Source organism: Pleurodeles waltl, chromosome 9 (assembly GCF_031143425.1).
Source record: "Pleurodeles waltl isolate 20211129_DDA chromosome 9, aPleWal1.hap1.20221129, whole genome shotgun sequence".
Taxonomy (NCBI): Eukaryota; Metazoa; Chordata; class Amphibia; order Caudata; family Salamandridae; genus Pleurodeles; species Pleurodeles waltl.
Window position 1 is genome coordinate 574,961,347 of NC_090448.1, and position 20,268 is coordinate 574,981,614.

At 52.2% G+C, this 20,268-nt stretch overlaps 1 protein-coding gene across 1 annotated transcript in view; it reads right to left on the reverse strand.

Moving 5' to 3' along the window:
* The window catches only part of LOC138259677 (cytochrome P450 2A4-like), a 489,119-nt gene extending 476,945 nt beyond the window's left edge, over window positions 1-12,174 (reverse strand). The window contains exon 1 of the mRNA XM_069207551.1: window positions 11,977-12,174. Coding sequence (XP_069063652.1) covers window positions 11,977-12,150 — 174 coding nt within the window. The 5' untranslated portion in view covers window positions 12,151-12,174. The remainder of the gene's footprint in view (window positions 1-11,976) is intronic.
* Between the last annotated feature and the right edge of the window lie 8,094 nt (window positions 12,175-20,268).

Genomic DNA, 20,268 nt, shown 5'->3' on the forward strand with positions numbered 1-20,268 from the left:
TCAGGGTCATCGTGGAGGAAATTCTACGGGTAGAGCCACAGCTATTTGGCTCACAGGTGCAGCACACCTCCATAGCCAGGAAGATGGAGCTATGGCAAAGAATCATGGACAGGGTCAACGCTGTGGGACAGCATCCAAGAAATCGGGAGGACATCAGGAAGAGGTGGAATGACCTACGGGGGAAGGTGCGTTCTGTGGTATCCAGGCACAACATCGCGGTACAGCGGACTGGCAGCGGACCCCCACCTCCTCCCCCACAACTAACAACATGGGAGCAAGTCTTGACCATCATGCATCCAGAGGGCCTCGGAGGAGTCGGTGGAGGAATGGACACTGTTGAATCAAATCTTAACTATCATATCCCCCACCCTACCTGCATGCTATCACACACCCCCACCCTCACCCCCTCCCCTATCACTCCAACTCCTCACTAATGTACTAATAACACAAACCACCCATCCCAACACAAAGCCCCGCATGCAAAAACAAAGCATGGTCAGCCCTCACCAAAGCATGCTCACTGCACATACCCATAACAACCCCTTAACCATCATCACATAAACCCACACACAGGAATGCTTGCAATGGGGTACACAAACACCCACCCATTGCACACCATTACTCACACACATGCACTAATCATGCTCTTATATCCATGCAGGACCAATACTGAACGTCACCTCACCGGAGGGTCCAGACATCTCCACTCCACCCACAGAAGAGGCCCATGGTGACAACAGCAGCTCTGCCCTACTGGATCCTGATGACCAGCCCGGACCATCGTGGGCCTCGGGACAGTTGTTTCCCCTTGCACAGGCACACCCCAACACTGACCTTCCACCCTCTGGTAACACCAGCACAGCACCCACCCAGCGGGCCCATACCTCCGTACCCAGGACACGTCAATCAGCGGTGTGTCCACCACTACAGGGAACCCAGGATAACCCACCACCCCAACAACACCAGGGACCTGGGGGCAGTGGTAGTGGGCACACGGTCCAGGGGACGGAGGCACAGGGACACAGGGGAACTGGGAGGGCTGCCGTGCGACAGGGGGAGGACAGGCCAAGGGAACCCACTCTCCACGAGGCCCTCTCCTCCATCATGGGAGCATACCACCACTCCCATGAGACGATGGCCACGGTACTGGCCAAGTTTCAGGAGACCCAGCGCCTGCAGGACGAACTGTATTTGGGGTTCAGGGAGGAGCTCAGAACCATCAGCTCCACCCTGGGCACCATCGTAGGGGTGCTGAAGGACATACAAAAGACCATGAGGGACACCGTGGCACTCCAAGGGGCCCCTGACACTAGCATGGACGATGAACTGCCCACTACCTCCGCCGGCGCAAGTGGACAGGACGCCCCGTCACAGGACCACCACACCAGCACCCCACCCCCTGCAGACAGACAACCACCCCGCAAGCGGTCCCTGAGATCAGGAACAGGACAGAGCAAGATGGCATGACCCCCGCCAGGAAATGAGACCACCCTGATTGTCCTCCCACTGTCCCACTTTGTTACCCTGTCCCGATTGGAACTGCCCCATCTCCACTTCCTATGCCCATATGGGCAGTGCACCTGTGTGACTAATGGACTGGACTCTGCCATGGACATTCCTCCACCGTCCCCCATCACCATATCACTATCCCCCTCCATTTTTGAGCACTGAAATAAACACCCTTGAACCACAAAACAATCTGGAGTCAGTCTGTGATTTGGTAAATATGTATAATCAATGACAGTGTCAACATGCTTTCTAATTTTATAGCCAACATACCTATGTCACACATCACAAGTCCTTGAAGGATGCAAGCAGATGACACACATGGCTAACCACACCTGTGAAACCGTAATGGAAAGGTACAACTCAGTGATCAAATACTGCTATGAAATGACCGACAGGATAGAGGTAGAAATGTGAAAGTGAATGTAATGTAAAAAAAAGAAAACTGTTCTCACCTGCGTGTCACTGGAAATATTGCCGTATGACTGACTCCCTGTTGTCTATGTCTTCTTCCTCAGTGTCCTCCTCATCACTGGCCACAGGCTCCACAGGCTCCACAGCTGCCACAACACCGTCATCTGGACCATCCTCCTGCAGAAAAGGCACCTGGCGTTGCAAAGCAAGATTGTGAAGCATCGAGCAGGCGATGATGATCTGGCACACCTTCCTTGGTGAGTAGAATAGGGAACCACCTGTCATATGCAGGCACCTGAACCTGGCCTTCAGGAGGCCGAAGGTGCGTTCGATCACCCTCCTAGTCCGCCCATGGGCCTCATTGTAGCGTTTCTCGGCCCTGGTCCTGGGATTCCTCACTGGGGTCAACAGCCAGGACAGGTTGGGGTAACCAGAGTCCCCCAGTAGCCACAGCCGGTGCCTCTGGAGTTGACCCATCATGTAAGGGATGCTGCTATTGCGCAGGATGTAGGCGTCATGCACTGATCCAGGGAACATAGCATTTACCTGGAGGATGTACTGGTTTGCCAAACATACCATCTATACATTCATGGAATGATAACTCTTCTTGTTCCTGTACACCTGTTCACTCCTGTGGGGAGGGGGGCAGAGCTACATGGGTGCCATCAATAGCACCTATGATGTTGGGGATATGTCCAAGGGCATAGAAGTCACCTTTCACTGTTGGCAAATCCTCCACCTGAGGGAAAACTATGTAGCTCCTTACGTGTTTCAGCAGGGCAGACAACACTCTGGACAACACGTTGGAAAACATAGGCTGGACATCCCTAATGCCATGGCCACTGTTGTCTGAAATGACCCACTTGCAAGGAAATGGAGCACTGACAGCACCTTCACGTCAGGGGGGATTCCTGTAGGATGGCGGATTGGTGACATCAGGTCTGGCTCTAACTGGGTACATAGTTCCTGGATAGTGGCACGGTCAAACCTGTAGGTGATGAGTAAATGTCGCTCCTCCATTGTCAACAGGTCCACCAGCGGTCGGTACACTGGAGGATTCTGCCATCTTCTCAAACGTCCAAGCTGACAGTGCCTAGGAAGGACAACAGTGACCACAGAGTCAACAAGATCCCAGGTATATATCCACAGATACACAGAACACGACACCAAAGACAAAAATTCTTCTTGTATGTGTGTCGAGTGTAGGCCCAGGTATGTGTGACGCAGTTGCAAATTAAGCCATGTGGAACCCTGAAATGGCGGCTGCCTGACCTCTAAACTGGGACAGTGGGATGTGAGGTAACTGCGCTGGCGTTGTACACCGTCGCGGCAGGCGGTCGTAGACCGTGACGCAATGCTGCATTGGTTAACATTGGACCCTATGGGTCCCAGGAGCCAATGATGAAGTGCGCCGGCAGTGATGATACGCACTGCCGCGGACGTCACGCCGTGGACGTGACCGCCATTTTCTATCTGTTCAATCACTTGATACCTGATCTTCGACAGGAGAGGACCTACACTGCAAGTGCTGCTGTGACCTCGGTCTGGAAGCGACAATGGCTGCTGCGTCTGGGGAAAGGGCCCCTACCTTCACTGCTCAGGAGTTGGAGAAGCTTGTGGATGGGGTCCTCCCCCAGTACACGCTACTCTACGGTCCTCCAGACCAACAGGTAAGTACACAGGGAGCACGTTGTATGGGCTATGCCTGGGTGGAGAGGGCTGGTTGTAAGAGGGAAGGGGGCAGAGTGCAGTGAACATGAAGGACTGTGAATGCATGTGCCAAATGGCAAGGGCAGGGATGGGGGCCACTCACTTCGATGGTGCTCTTGCTAATGACTTCTCTTCTTCCCCTGTGCATGTCATGTAGGTCAGCACCCACCAGAAGAAGGACATTTGGCGTGCCATCGCCAAGGACATCCGGACCCTGGGGGTCCACCAGAGACGGGGCACCCACTGCCGTAAAAAAAGGGAGGACATTCACCGCTGGAGCAAGAAGACGGCGGAGACTCAGCTGGGGATGGCCTCCCAACGTGGGAGGGGTGCCAGTCGCCCCATGACCCCCCTGATGTTCCGGATCCTGGCGGTGGCCTACCCTGAGTTGGATGGGCGCTTGAGTGCATCACAGCAGACACAAGGGGGTGAGTACACAATCATTCTGGGGACTTTGCGCGCAGTTGAGGGGTCTAGGTGTGGGAGGAGGGCTGTGGGTTTCCCTAGGCCAGGGCGACTTCCATAGGCTAGGCCCCTCCGTAATGCAGGCCATGTGGCATTCCACTCCACCGCAGTAGAGTGCCAAGTACAGGTATACATGCCCCTGTGGCTTCCATGTGTGCAGATGTCCACCATAGCGATGTAGGCCATATCCCAGGAATTGCATCTGTAGAGGCCAGGAGCACGGCGTAGTGCAGGGGGCTGCTGTGTCTGTATTGTCCACCAACGGTAGCGATATGCCATGCACTCAACCTGTCTTTCTTCTGTCGCCCCCTCCCCCCCTTTTCTGCTCTCCCTGTTTTTTTGTGCATCAGCATCATCAGGCGGAGGTACAGTGGCACCAGAGCATGAGGGAGCTGCATCCCACATGGCCATGGAGGGCCACACCATGGGCTCAGAATGCACCAGTGGGTCGGAGGGCGAGTGGAGCTTCACATCGGGCACCGGATCACCAACCAGCGACACGGACTCGTCCGCCGATGGGAGCTCCCTTGTGGTGGCGGCACCATCTGTGCCCCACACTTCTACAGGTACAGCTGCCAGCTCCCCTACCAGCACCGCCCTCCCAGCAGCCCCTCAGCGTTCGCCCCGTGCCCACTCACCCAGGAGGGTGGGCAACACCTTTGCCCCAGGCACCTCAGGCCCTGCCCCTGTCACCTCTGCTGCCCTCAGTGAGGAGGCCATTGACCTTCTCAGGTCACTCACTGTTGGGCAGTCTACCATTGTGAATGCCATCCTGGGTTTAGAAAGGGAGTTGCAACACGGTAATGCATTCCTGGAGGGCATTCATTCTGGTCAGGCTGCCCTTCATCGAACCCTGCAATCTTTGGCCTCAGCACTGATGGCAGCCATTGTCCCTGTCTCTAGCCTCCCCCCTCCAACTTCCTCCACCCAGACCCAGTCCCCTGTACCCCAGCCTATCCCAAGCACACCAACAGACAAGCATGCACACACCTCAACACACAAAAGTAGCTCAGCAAACATAGGCAACACACATCCCACAGGCACTCACACAAGCATCAGACACATACAGACACAGCAACATCCACTGCCTCCACTGTGTACCCCTCCTCATCATCTCCCTCCTCCCTCCCAGTGTCGTCTACACTCTCACCTGCATGCACTACATCTACAGGCACTAGGACTTGCACCAGAACACCCAGCACTACACCCCGCTCACCTGCACTCACCAACCCCACTCCCATTTACACGTCCCCTGTGTCCTCTCCCAGTGTGTCTGTGACGCCCCCTCCCAAAGTACACAAACGCGGGTACCCACCACCCAACATCCATCCACCTCACGACAGCCTCCAGTACCTGCACCTGCACCCAAAACACCTAAAGTGACACCTCATACAACCACTTCCTCTTCCTCCACTCCCAGACCCCCTCCAGTGACCCATCCCAGTGTTCGTCATAAACTCTCCCTCAGCAACGTTGACCTCTTTGCCCCCATCCCCACCCCTCCAATTCATAAGTCCCGTAGTAGCGCCTCAGCCAAAAAGACTCCAGTACCAGTGGTGCGTGTAACAGGTGTGTGGAGTGCACCGGCCACTAGGGCAGGCAGTGTGACACGGAGCCAAAGCACTGCCAGTCCACCCCCTGTAAAGCATCTAAAGTTGGAAAGTGGCCGACAGGACAGGGTGAAGACTCCTGGCGGCAAAACTGCTCACAAGGGTCCCAGGGGGACTGCAGAGTCAACTGTGACTCCTCCAAAGGTGGTGAAGGGCCGGAGGAAGTCTGCACAGTCTGGTGAGAGCAGCACGGTGGAGAAGGGCGCCATCCTCCCTGGCGGCCGGGACGCTACCGCCAGCACCGTCGTCACTGGTCAGGAGACCACCGCCAGAGTCATTGCCCAGGAGGGCACAAGTATCGTCACTGGTCAGGAGACCACCGCCAGAGTCATTGCCCAGGAGGGCACGAGTATCGTCACTGGTCAGCATTGCCCAGGAGGGCACGAGTATCGTCACTGGTCAGGAGACCACCGCCGGAGTCAGTGCCCAGGAGGGCCCCGGCTGCCACAGCCCCGCTGGAAAATGAGGGACCGTCATGCCACACACCAATGCACAGGTCAGAGCCCGCCATGGCAAAGCCCCGCTGAACAAGGGAATCACCGCCATGGTGAAGACCACTGAACAGGGCACAGCACCGCTGAACAGGGCAGAGAACCGCTGAACAGATGAGAGACCGCCATGGCAAAGCCCGGCTGAACAAGGGAATCACCCCCATGGTGAAGACCGCTGAACAGGGCACAGCACCGCTAAACAGGGCAGAGAACCGCTGAACAGATCAGAGACTGCCATGGCAAAGCACCACTGAAAAAGGAAACACCGCCACATCAAGCATTGTTATCCTAAGTACAGCTGGGACTGTAACGGTACAGGAACCGTCACGGGGAGCTAAATGCAGTGTGGGCACCATTCCCCCTCCAGAACCAGTGGAGACTGTTATCCACTTGAGAGACTGTGGCTTTGCACTCCCCAGGATGGTACAGTGGGCAAACCACCCACTGTAGAGACTTGAGAGACTGTGGATTTGCACTCCCCAGGATGGTACAGTGGGCAACCCACCCACTGTAGAGATTTGAGAGACTGTGGTTTTGCACTCCCAGGATGGTACAGTGGGCAAACCACCCACTGTAGAGACTTGAGAGACTGTGGCTTTGCACTCCCCAGGATGGTACAGTGGGCAACCCACCCACTGTAGAGACTTGAGAGACATCAATGGGCATGGAGCCCCGTCGTGGATCTGGCGTAGTGCTGTAATCCGGCTGAGGTGCCCCCCCTTCCCTTCCCCCTGAGGTGCCTGTTGTATTTCTATCTGATGCCCCAGCAGTGTTCTCTCCGTTTGTGGACAGGTATCTATTGTGGGCCTCCCCCATGCATTTTTGGACCAGTGTTGCACGGACATTGATATGTGCATACCTGCACTGCTTCTCGCAATGTATATACTTTTGAATGTGTATATATATATCTGTATATATTTGGTAACTGTATTTTGATACATTACAATTTTTCGACTGATTTCCTTTGGTCTTTGCATTCTTCCAGGGGGATTGTGGGTTGTTACTGTGATGTTTTGACATGCATAGCTGTGTATGTTATAATGTGCGAGGGTGGGGGTGTTTCGTGTGTGTCCCCCTGACTTTTGCCTCCCCTATGTCGTAGGTGCAGTACTCACCGTTGTCTTTGCCGCCGCCGTTGCTGGTGTTCATAAATGAGCAGGAAGACAAGGGCAGGTAGGATTTGTAATTCTCGCTCCATGGAGTGTGTAGAAGGTGAGCGTTTTCCCATTGCAAAAGCTGTTTCCGCCGTGTTTTTATCCACGGTGAATCCGCCCCGGAAAAGGTGGCGGATTGGCAATACTGTGGGTGGTACATTGTCTTCCGCCTGTCTATTGGCGGTGACCGCTGCGCTGTTTATCTGTACTGCTGTGGCGGTCGGAGTGTTAAAGTGGCTGTCTATGTTGGCGCTTTCCGCCACGGTCATGATTTCCTTTTTTTGTCCGCCAGCCTGTTTGCGGTATTACCGTAGCTTTAACACCGTCCGCCAGGGTTGTAATGACCCCCAAACCTGCATTTGCTCTTACTGGGCGGGGGCAATTTCAGATCTCCCGCCAAGCAGGAGCAAACACCAAGTTCACTCCCAGCAGGCTGGATCTTGAAAAGTGCTCCCACCCGCTGGGAGCAAACTTCAGATTTGTTTCTCTCCTGACAGTGATGTAGGCAGGGAAACAAATTGAAATATTGCTCCTGCCCGCAGGGAACAGCATGTTTTAGCTGCTCCCTGTGGGAGAAGCAATGCTGGCTCCCTCTGGAATGCAGGGAGCTTGATGGGGCCACAATGCCTTGTGGCTCTCCTGCAGCCCCATATGATAATGTGGTGGGTGCCTTGGGTGGGAACTAGGGCACCCCCCATTTGTTGTCTGGCCGCCCAAGGGGATGGGGTTCCTGAGGTTGGCTAAAATTTACTTTGGGAAGGGGGCCCCACTGCCCCCTCCCTCAAACAAATACACATGGCCTCAAGGCTGGTGCCCCTGAGGTCAAAAGTGGCTTGTGGGGGGTGGGGCAGTGTGCCCCCTTTCTCCAGAAAAATGCACTGGGCCCCTGGAGATGGGGTCATCTGAGCCTAACAATGCTAGGGGAGAGGGGCCATGTGCCCCCCCCCCTTTAATTTTAGCAGTGGTCTTAGAGGATTGGGTTCCCAAGGCCTAAGGAGGCTCAGGGAAGGGGCCACATGGGCCCCTCTCCTTTGAAATATATATGGCCCTGGGGGTTAGGGGGCCCAGGGCAATAATATGTTTGGGGACCAAGCACCCACACTCTTCTTTAAAAATGTAAGAAAAAAATGCCCTTGGGTCCCCAGGGACAGGCTTTGTGGCCAACCCCCAGCCAGTTGGCTAGCTTAAGGGAGTTTGGCCACAGGCCCTAGTCCTGCAGCCAAATCCCTGCTGTGCACAGCTGGAGGCCATGCAGGGCGGGAGGTTGGATTAATGTGTGGTTATCAATTTCTACTTTACGTTTAAAAAAAAAAGAAAAAACTATAAATTCACAGAAAAAAACCAAAGGTTAAAGTACTGTTTCAGTCAAGTGAAATGTTCAGTTTTAAGCTCTCAAAACCACTAAAATTCGCCAGAGATCTCAAACAACTATGACTCATACCCTAAGGTAATTACAACTCGTGCCATCGCCATGTACTGCTGATTACCTTACATTTTATATCCCTCATGACATCTTCTTTGACTTAAGTGATAATCACTGTGCATGGCGGGGGCACGAGTTATAGGGGGTCATTCTGACCCTGGCGGCCGGTGACCGCCAGGGTCACCGACCACGGGAGCACCGCCAACAGGCTGGCGGTGCTCCCTCGAGCATTCTGACCGCGGCGGTTCAGCCCCGGTCAGAAACGGAAAGTCGGCGGTCTCCCGCCGACTTTCCGCTGCTCGGGGGAATCCTCCATGGCAGCGGAGCGCGCTCCGCTGCCATGGGGATTCTGACACCCCCTACCGCCATCCTGTTCCTGGCGGGTCTCCCGCCAGGAACAGGATGGCGGTAGGGGGTGCTGCGGGGCCCCTGGGGGCCCCTGCAGTGCCCATGCCAATGGCATGGGCACTGCAGGGGCCCCCGTAAGAGGGCCCCACTTAGTATTTCAGTGTCTGCTTTGCAGACACTGAAATACGCGACGGGTGCAACAGCACCCGTCGCACCTTCCCACTCCGCCGGCTCAATTCTGAGCCGGCGTCCTAGTGGGAAGGTTGATTTGCCCTGGGCTGGCGGGCGGCCGCCCGCCAGCCCAGGGCAAATCCCAAAATACCCTCAGCGGTCTTGCGACCGCGGAGCAGTATTTTAGAGGGGGAACATTGGCGGGCGGCCTCCGCCGCCCGCCAATGTTAGAATGACCCCCATAGTTACTTTAGATGACTAACTGTAAGTGGTGAATTCCCTGGTGTTTAAAGTTTAAAAAAGAATATTTCACCTAAGTATAACGTTATTGTAAACTTAGTTTTATTTCAGTGAAATCTATATATATATATATCACATTAATGTTTTAGGCACCGGGAGAATACGTGATGTGCAGCCTGGCAGCGCTGGCTCTAAGGACATATTCTCTGCACACCCACTTTTCTCCACAGTTCTCATTTCGTCCTGCTTCTCTACACCCTCCTCGTTGCTTCACCCCCTTCCCAGACCCGTTATAATTAGAAAGGTCAATAGGTCCTTAAAACAAGACCTTTTGATATTGCCAATGACTGTTTATCTCAATGGGGACACTAACGTCAGAGCGGCATGAGAACGTGAACCTAGTTCATAATTCCACGTTTCCATAGAACAAGTGTCATTCAATAGACGTGCAGTTTAGAAAGTGCACAACTTTGTCAATAGTCGGTCACGACTGGTGGGACTAGGCCAGCCTTCCCTGTAGATGGCATAGTTTTGCTCGTTTGCAGGATGGCAGTCTGAAATAAATGTCTTTATGAAGCTGTTTTAATAGATATCTATTGTGTCATGTTCCGGCTAATTCAGGGACGTTGCTATTTACAAAAAAATACTCACTCAAACTACCTTTCTCATTAAAGCCAAAACGAGCATATCTGCAAGCATTTTGAAGGACAACTAGCACACCCGTTTGTTCCCCTCACAGTGTAAGGCCGGAAATCAGCATACATATTGCCAGAAGCAAGATTTTACAAACAGTACCTGCACATTTTTTAATTAACACACCCTGTTTGTGCCCTGCTAAAGCAGAGTGGCTAACCTGTGACACCCTCAAGATGTCCTGTTTCTGTTACCAGCAATTTGTACCACATGTTTTTTAGCCCATACTGTAAGTATTAAAACTTAACACTTTAATCCCAATATGCAACGTAATACAGCCGCAAAAGCCAAAATTGGCTAAAGGGGACACACATGAGATTAGGCTTCGACTAAGCTAGGCAAGCAAACATTGACTAAGAACACTAAGCACACCACTTTGGACTGTTGGCATGGGCAGGCTCAGGAGTGACTCATACTTTGTTTACAAAGGAATCAGATTATAAATATGCTTGACTGAACTTCTCATGCGTGGATATGAGGAATTTAAGAACTCAGTGATTGATATATGGCGAGGCGGAAGATGTTGAGTCTGTGGAGAGGAGTGAGAAAGGAGAGTGCACAGCCTCTCAGAGTCGGAGGGGGTCTGCACCCCCACACCCATGCTGATTGCACTGGGCATAAAAACCTTTCGCACCCTCCCTGTCCTGGACACTGTGACGAATGTGGGCGAAGAGTCACAGAGCAGATCACAGTTGTGCTTTTCGAGATGCACGTTTAGGTCGCATGCACATCTCTATAGTAGGTGCATAAACCATCGGGGAAGCCTCTATCCTACTGCCATCTGTGCCGTATACTTTGTACAGAGAATGGGATTACATTTCGTCTTGAGTTGAACTTTATCAGAGGTTTTAAAATCATTTTGAAATTTCACCGTAAAAGGATCGGTATGCAAACCAACAATAGCACTTTAATATATACATAACCACCTATTGTGTTTCTGCAATTTTTCAATACCTTTTGCATTGCATCTGCTACTCTGTATCAAAATTCAAAGCTAGCTGCTTCGGGTCCACGTGCTTCTGCCGGTCACGGCCCCTGAAGGGACAGACTGGCTGCCAGAGCTCCGCAAGAACAAGCAAGCATCGGCAAAGTTAACAGGCCTCACCTTTGAGACATATTGGCACTGCCGATGCCTTTTGTTCATGTTGTACAACATGAACATTGCTGACTTTGGCAATGACTTGTGGCCATGAAGTACAGCAAAGTGGCTGCTATGCAGGATGTCTAAATCATATTTTAAAAAGTGTTATAAGTAGCCATTGGTTCTGAACTTTAAAAAAGTGCGTAAGCCCTGACCACGTCATATTGGTTTTTTAAACTCTATTTACTTTTAGCCCCGCTGCAAGGCAGCTGCTTATAAGTACGGCATAGCTACAAGCCAGTACCAAAGACAATAAATAGCTCCATATGTCAGGCCTACTGACTTTTCCAATGCTCGTTTAATATGCCACCGTCGATTCTGAAAGTTTAACATGTAACTGAATGTTATCTGGCGTCACATCGGCTCGATTTACCTGAAAATGGATAACAAATTACATTTCAAACAATAATCCAAAATAGGTCTTGCCCTGTGCCCCAAAAGCAGGCACGTCTGATACAGCATTAAACTAGAAAAGGTGATTTTGTAAATCAATGCTTTCTTTCCAGGCTTACGGCAATCTTGAAACCCTCTTTTCAACTTTAGTAAATAATGGCCTGATGTTTAAGCAATAGCTAACACGTGCCAGAGCAGCTGTGTGGAAGACTCTCACCTCCTTTAGAGACTGTGGCATCCCACTGTTCATCTGTAGCAGATTACCAATGACTGGAAGGGGAAACGGCCCTGGAGGCATACATGCTCTTTTGTTTAAGTGTTTCCATACATAAATGAAAATCAACGTCGATAATCCAATCAGACATAAAACTGAAGTGCTAGCAAAATCCATTTTGTAAAACGTAATGGCCGAACAAGGAAGTCGTCTGCTTGATTTGGTGGTTCTTTTTTGCACTAAGCAAAGGCCGTGCTCTTTGGCACAATTTCAGGTTTTTTTAAACCTTGCGCAACGAGTGAACTTTGGCATCATACACAAAGACTGTTTCCAGTCGCCTCAAATGTTAGAAGATTGGCAACAAAGCAGCAACAGCAGCGCATTCCGGTATCTCCCAACATTTGCCTCAGGAGACTCGTCAGCCCCCGCGCAGAGTGAGCTCTGTCTGATTGGCCGAAATTCTACTCTCATTGGCCACTGCTGCAACATTAAACCTTATTAGCTGCCCTGGAACTATCAAGTAGTTTAGGGACTCTAACACGTGTTTAGTAAAAAATGCTTCGCGTGATGCTGTAGCCTGTTTATTGAGCACGGCTGGCCTGGGCTCAGGGAGTAAGCTGGGCAGAGAATGTGACGTTAGGCTACTGCTGCCGACTTCGAAAGTGGATAACCAGGTTGCACATTCGATGTCCGCTCACCATCCTGTGATTCTGGGCAAAGCACTTAATCTCCCCATGCCCACAAAATGAGTGTGACCTTGTGTAATAATGTATATTTACACATTTATTTAGCTGTCAAGCATGCACTCATGCCTTGATGCCTGTAGAATTTTAGCAAATTAAGCAGCCAACTATAAAAAAATACTGCACCTACAGATAAGTAGTAGCATTATATACAAATGTATGCTAAAATATGCCTGTGTTTATGGAAATCTATTCGGGTATTTCAACTCCTCATACTTGTACCTCCACAGCTATTGGCTTCAAATCCATGAAGGACAGCATGGTGTTACTGACAAGAACCGTAAATTATATGTTTTTCCATTTTGAAAATTACATACAGCCTGAGAACATATTGTTTTCTGTCTGTCATGGATCATTAGCGCAACTCTAAGACATCTTTAAAAGTGCTTTCTTGAGACACGCCCCAAGATGGCGGGCAGGTAAGACCGACTTGAGTGTCTCTCTGCCTTCCCCACACGGTACCCGCCGATAGCAGGCCCCCCCGGTGGTGGTAGAAGCACGACCCCCGGCCCAAGGGGAAAGAGAGGAACAGCAGCCAGAGAGAGGCTCGACGGACAGCAGCGGGACCCAGATAGCGGACGGAGGTGAGCCTGCTGGCCCCCGATCGCGCGGCTCCCTAGATGGCGGCACCCATCGGAGCTCAGGCGTGAGCTGGTGGTCGCGGTAGGAGGAGGCCTCAGGCCTGGGGAGTTGAAGCCCGGGCCTCACAGAGAGAGAGGGGGAGCCCGCCTGGAATGCGCATGATGAGAAGCGCAGCGGAGCCCGGCGATGTCCTGGGGGGATGCTGAGGACCCTCCCGAGTACCAGAGCCCACATGGGCACACGGGTGGAGTGGCATGGTGGATGGGGGAGTGCTGACTGGGGCTCCCCTACCTTAAAGCTGGACCAGCGGGCGCCAAAGATGCCACAAGGACACGAGACGGGGGGTGGGTCCTCAGGAAAGGAAGGGCTCTGGGGTCCCCTAATCTGCTGACCACGGAGGCCTCACAGAGACTCTGACTAGCTAAAGCCACGCAGAGACCACAGGGAATCGAGCCTGACAGAGGCCACCCTCGAGAGACTTAGAGGCGGCCTGAGTCTTGGCAGTGGACCCCCTTGGAGGGTGAGAAGACCGAGGCTGGGCGGCGAAGCACCGAAGGAGGCCCCATCTGGGGCGTGAGAGGAAGCCACAAACTAACCACAGAGAGAGCTGCCGGGGACGGGAGAGGTAGTCTTCAGGTCCTGGGACTTTTCCCACCCCATAGAACACCCTACACGGGAGACCTACCGAGACTCGGGAGCAACCAGGTTACTGGCCCAGATTCCACCAGAGCCCGAGAACGGCGGCGAGGGAGGGGGAAACACAATACAACACCAGACCAGTGGTGAGTCGCCCTTGGGGGTCTTGTGCGAGCGCAGGGAGGAGACATCAGAGGGAGGGGGGGCGCCGACACCTGACGAAGGGAGAGGGGAGCAATGGCCTTAGCACGCCCCAAAAAAGACAGATCACTTAAAGACATGCTGGCCAAGACCGTGAAGTGTAACTTGGAGGGAGACACCACCACCCCCACTATGCCACCATGGCTTGGAGAGAGGGCGATGCCGATGAAGAAGGCACAATAATGCGGTCCTTCCTCAAACCGCTATTCCTATCTCTGAAAGAAGACCTACAGGTGGTAAAGCACAACTTGTCCCTGGACCTGAAGGAGTTGAGACACGAGCTAGAAGCAGTTGGAGAGAGAGTGGCCACCCTAGAGGAGCATTAGCACAACCACGATGCGGAGATAAAAAAACTCCAGCAAGAAATCCTCCTCCTACAGGAGCAACAAATCATGCTCCAAGCACACATGGAGGACTTGGAGAACTGCTCGAGGTGGAATAACATTTGCATCCAGGAGTCTCCAACGGGGGCCGAGGAGGACGACTTAATACGTCGGCTCCCTCTTTTGCCAGATTCTAGGGGAGGACTTGGATAAGGAGGTACGAATGGACAGAGTACACAGAGTGGGCCCACCAAGACCGGTCCACGATTTCCCCCTTAAAGAGCGTATTCTCTGGCTAGCGAGGGAGCAACACCCACTGAGGTTTCGGGCCATTCGCTGCTCCTCTATCAGGACTTGGCAGCTATTACCCTACAAAAGAGGAGAGACTTCAGGCTGATCACCTCATATCTCAGGGACAAAGGGGTTTCCTAATCCTGGGGCCACTCCTTTCGTCTGGTCATTCGATGGAAAGGCAAGCTTCACCAAATGTGTTCCCTGAGGGGGGCCTGTAGTTTGTTGCAACTGGAGATGCACTCGCCGAGACCCGATCACAGGTGCCGGAAGTGCAAGTGATGGCAGAAAGTCCCATCGAGGAGCACCAAGCCGGACCCAGAGACAACAGTCTCAGAGCGAAGGGCGGTCCTGGAGTCCCTCACCGGGGACTCAGCGACAATTGATTGGGGGGGAGAATGAGTGGCCTTCAGGGCATCAAGACACTGAGTGACAGGGCGGGGCGGGGGGGATGCTTGGTGGCGGAATGACAAACGGGGAGCTCTACTCACAGACCACGGACCATCTTTCTGGACTATGCTGGAGAAGCCGGCTCCTCCTGATGGGGTTGTTAAGAATGTTGTTGTTGTTTAAGGTGTTTTTTTCTGGGGAAGGTGCCACAAAGCTCGCACACAGGCATACAAATCTCAATGGTCGGAGAGCGGCCCCCAAACGCATTAGCCACATCAGGGGAGAGGGACCTAGTGAATGGGTGGTGGCCTACTGGCCCATGACTTGACGCCTGCATAACCCCAAACATCTTTAAAGTAGTAATGCTTAATGTTAAGGGTCTGAACAACCCAACCAAGCACTGAGCCGTCCTTTCCTACCTGGAAAGCACCAGGACGGACTTGTGTATTTTGCAGGAGTCACATCTACGTCCTGTAGATCATCATAAGCTACGATCGCGGGCCTTCCCAATACAGCACTTTTCCTCACAAGAGAACAAAGTTGCAGGAGTGGCACTTCTAGTTTCACGATCTTTCCAAGGGAAGGCGGCAGACAAAATCGCGGAAATACCAGGTTGGCTATTAGCCTTCAGGATACCCCTAAGGAACTTCAAAGGCTTTGTGGCATCTATATATGCGCCCAATGAGAAGCAGGAGGGGTTCATATGTCGTGCGCTGGGCGAGGTCATGACTACGTAGGACAGACAGGCACTTATAAGGGGCGACTTTAATATTGTCCTTAACAATGACTGTGACAGGTCGTCCTCTAGATACGCGGGGCCGGGAGCTATGTTACCGAGTGGACTGCAAAGAGTATAGGAGTTAGGCTTGAGTGACTTGTGGAGGAATAGACACTCCACAACCGGGGACTACACCTTCTACTTCCGCGCTCATAAAACCTACGCCCGCATCGACTTCTTCTTGGGTAGTAGAGACGCCCAACAGACTTTGAAGGAGATAGACCTAGAACCATGTGGCCTGTCGGATCACGCAGCTGTCTCCCTCACCCTGACCATTCCTCCCCAACCCAGGGTCTGTCGACCTTGGCGGCACAGGACCACTCTCTTGTCGAGGCCCAAGGTAGTGACCCAGATACAGAAGGCCATCTCTAGCTTTTTAGATATTAACGTCACAGTGGATACTCCGATCTACCTGTTGTGGGAAATATTGAAGGTGGTCATGAGAGGCAAGTTCATTGCGATTTCAGCAGCAGACAACAAGAATCGACGAGAGAAGAGGGCCCAGTTACAGCTGGAGGTGACAGAACTCCAGAGGATTCACAAACAAACTAGGACTCGAGGGTCTGGAGAAAGCTAAGTGCAGCCAGGGCTCAGCTAGCACGTCTAGACATTGATAGGGCAGAGTGCACAGCTCTTCGACTGCGACATTCCTTCTGCCTGGGGGGAAACAAAAGCGGATGCCTCTTGGACAACAGACTCCGTGTCCAGAGGCAATCCACGTTGATGCAGACAGTGAGGTCAGGGGATAGTACAGAGGCAGTCAGTGACACACAGATAGCTGCGGCATTCCAGGACTTCTACCGGGACCTGTACACTCCCCAACGGACCAATACTGATGCCACCCGGCAGTATCTCAATGAAGCCCGCACGACACATCTCTCGGAGGTTGATGCAGCCCCGCTTGAGGCTCCCATGTGAATAGAGGAGGTTATATCAGCAATAGCCAGGCTGGATGCTCTGAAGTCCCCGGGAGCAGATGGCTTCCCAGGTCTGTGCTATAAATCCTTCTCTCGATATTGACTCGCCTTTTTAATGGTATCTCAGGACTGGCCATAATACCAACATCCCTGTTAGATGCATCCATCATGGTCATCCCAAAACCTGGGAAAGACCCCACACATTGTGGGTCTTACAGACCCATTTCCCTATGCAACATAGACATTAAATTGCTCATGGGCATCCTGGCTTTCCGCCTGAACCCGCTGATGCCCGGCCTGGTGGATCTGGATCCGGTAGGCTTCATTCCACACAGACAGTGCGGGCACAATAACAAACGGATCATGCACATCATAGACAAACCTCAGCCCTTGGGGAGAGAACAAATGCTGCTCAGCATTGATGCTGAGAAGACATTCGACTGGGTCCATTGGTCACATCTACAGGCAACCCTGGAGCACTTTGGTTTGGGGCCCAGGTTCCGAGCATGGATTGCTAGTGTGTATAGCCATCTGCAGGCCTCAGAGTCAACGGGATAGCATCTGTCTCATTCCCGGTGGGCCGGGGGACTAGGCAGAGGTGCTCGTTTCCCCCCCTGCTGTTCGCTCTCTACATGGAGACCTTCGCGCAGCGAATGAGGGACAATCCAGAGATCACGGGGGCTACTTGCAGAGGGGAAGAACACGTGATAGCATTTTACGTGGACGATGTAGTGGTGGCTCTGGATGATCCACTGAGGGTGATGCCGGCTTTTCTGAAGGAGGTGGAGACCTTTGGGGAGGTGTCTAGTTTTAAGATAAACCTCTTAAAATGGCAGGCTCTTAGCCTCACGCTCCCAAAGGAAACAGTGGAGTTGATGGCCCAGCAGTATTCGTTTCACTGACAACTGCACCCTATTCCATATTTAGGCATTCAGATAGCTAGGATAATTGCAGAGCCCTCACGTTTTAATTATCAGCACCTCCTCTAGAGTGTCAAACGAGATCTGGCCCGGTGAAGAACCCATCCCATCTCATGGCTGGGCAGAATAGCCACCATAAAAATGTCAGTCTTGCCCAGGGTGCTATTCCTCCTTCAGGTGCTCCCGGCAGATCCCCCGCCCGGCTCCCTCCAAGCACTACAGCGCAATATTAGCTACTTTATATGGGCCGGTGGGAGGCCTAGAATGGCCAGACACCTATCTTCTCAATCTCCGCTGAGGGGCAGACTGGGCATCCCTGATCTTCAGCAATACTTCATGGAGGCCCAACTTCAATACCTGATAGAGTGGTCCTGGCCAGAATCCGATGGCTCTTGATGGATCGAGCAATCGCGGGACCATTCTCTGGAAGATCCCCTTTTTACTGCGTTGCCATAGACCATGGGGTTTGTACTCCTCCCCTATCACCAGAGCAACAATGAAGGTATGGGACCAAGTGGCCCACACTAAAGATCTTACTACCTTCCCTTCTCCTCTGACCCCCATGGTGGGGAAGCTGGAATTCACACCGGGCCTGAGTCAGGTTCCTACCGGTAATGGTCCACCCCACAATGTCGCTCCATCGGACACCTGTTTGACGTAGAAGGCGTAATGTCCTTTGAAAGCTTAAGGAAGGCACCTTTATTACCTGAGACCGAGAGATTGCGATATCTCCAGATACCTCACTGGGTGATGAACCCAACAACGCATGACGGATCATCTCAACCCCTTCTGAAGTTTGAAAGATGGTTATTGACTAAGACAACAGATAAACAAATAATCTCTGACCTGTATGATCTGCTACAGACCGAAGCCCCGCAATCTAGAATTCAGAGCCAGGTGAGATGGGAGACAGAATTGGGGAGACATTTCACACCTGCAGAGTGGGAAGCGATTTACTACAGGACCAGACACATGGCACACAGCACGGCAGGTACAGAGACGGCATTGAAAATAGTCACATATTGGTACCTCACACCAGCCCGGCTCCTCAGGAGCGACAGCTGACATTCATCTCTGTGCTGGAGAGGGTGCGGAGACCCAGGTACGCTGACACACCACCTCTGGGAATGTTCAAAGCTTGCCCTATACTGGGAGGGTATTTTGGATGAAATTGATCGTCATGTGAACACTCAACTTCTGAGATTTCTGGCCTACATTGTCCTGGGCCTTCCGAACCCCTTGACATTTCCACTCAAATCAATAAAGGGACGCCAGATTAGCCTTGAACTAGGCGCAGCACTGCAGAATATCTTGACACATTGGGGATCCCCACAAGTCCACACACAGCTGGGTTGGCTACATCGGCTATGGCAGATCCTCGGGATGGAACGGCTCACTCTTACCCTTAAGGCACAGGGCCACTCATATAGAGAACTATGACGCCCCTTTCTGACTCTACCTGCTGGGGAATTTCGAGAGCTGACCTGCCCTAACTACTTAAGACTCCTACGTCTAACTGAAGACGACACTCCCCAGAGAAACGATAAACAGTAGGACACCATAATAGTATTGCATACACTCTTCATAGCTCAATTGCCATAGAGGCACCTTGGGGTGTGTGTGGGGGAGGGGTTGGGGGTTGGGGGGGATACTGGCTGAGGCCGGTTTCTTCTCCTTTTGTATCTCTACCTTTTGAAGGGCATAACTCCGCCCTTGTTTCTATTGCCTGTTGAAACTCAATAACGAAATTTGAACCATAAAAATGCTTTGTTTTTATATTTTCTGTTAGAAGTATGTAGTAATAGAGGACAAAAATACAGCTTTAGATGATTTTGTTTATTTTTGTACCAGTGGCGCAGATAGAAAATTAGTCAGGTAGTATCCCTAATGCGAGAGCGCTGAATTTTGAAATTCTGACCACAGCCCTGCCAAGTTTCTCAGGTCCATGCGGGAAGTGCTGCTCTAGTCCAGGATTTTTATTCGAATTCTGGTACTTGTAGTCTTGTTTATCCCATTATAAAACATGACTTCAATCCCAGAATTCAAAGGAAAAAACCTGGACTGGAGCAGCACATCACACATAGACCTAGGAAACTTGGCAGCTTTGAGCCCGCATTTTTTAAAAAACGTAGGCCCTCATTACAACCCTGTCGGTCGGTGTTAAAGCAGCGGTAATTCCGCCAACAGGCCGGTGGAAAAAAAATGGAATCACGACCATGGCAGAAACCGCCAACATAGACAGCCACTTTAACACTCAGACCGCCACAGCGGTAGAAACAAACACTGCGGCGGTAACTGCCAACAGACAGGCGGAGGACAAAGTACCGCCCACTGTATTACAAGAGGCCTATCCGCCACCTTTTCCTGGGCGGAACCAACGCTATCAAAAGCATGGCTGAAACAGTACACAGAAGGGAAACCACTCACCTCTCGACACCCCACGAGGAACCAGGACGCCATGGAGCCCGAACTACAGGTCCTGCCTATGCTGCTCTTCCTCCTGCTCTATCAGGA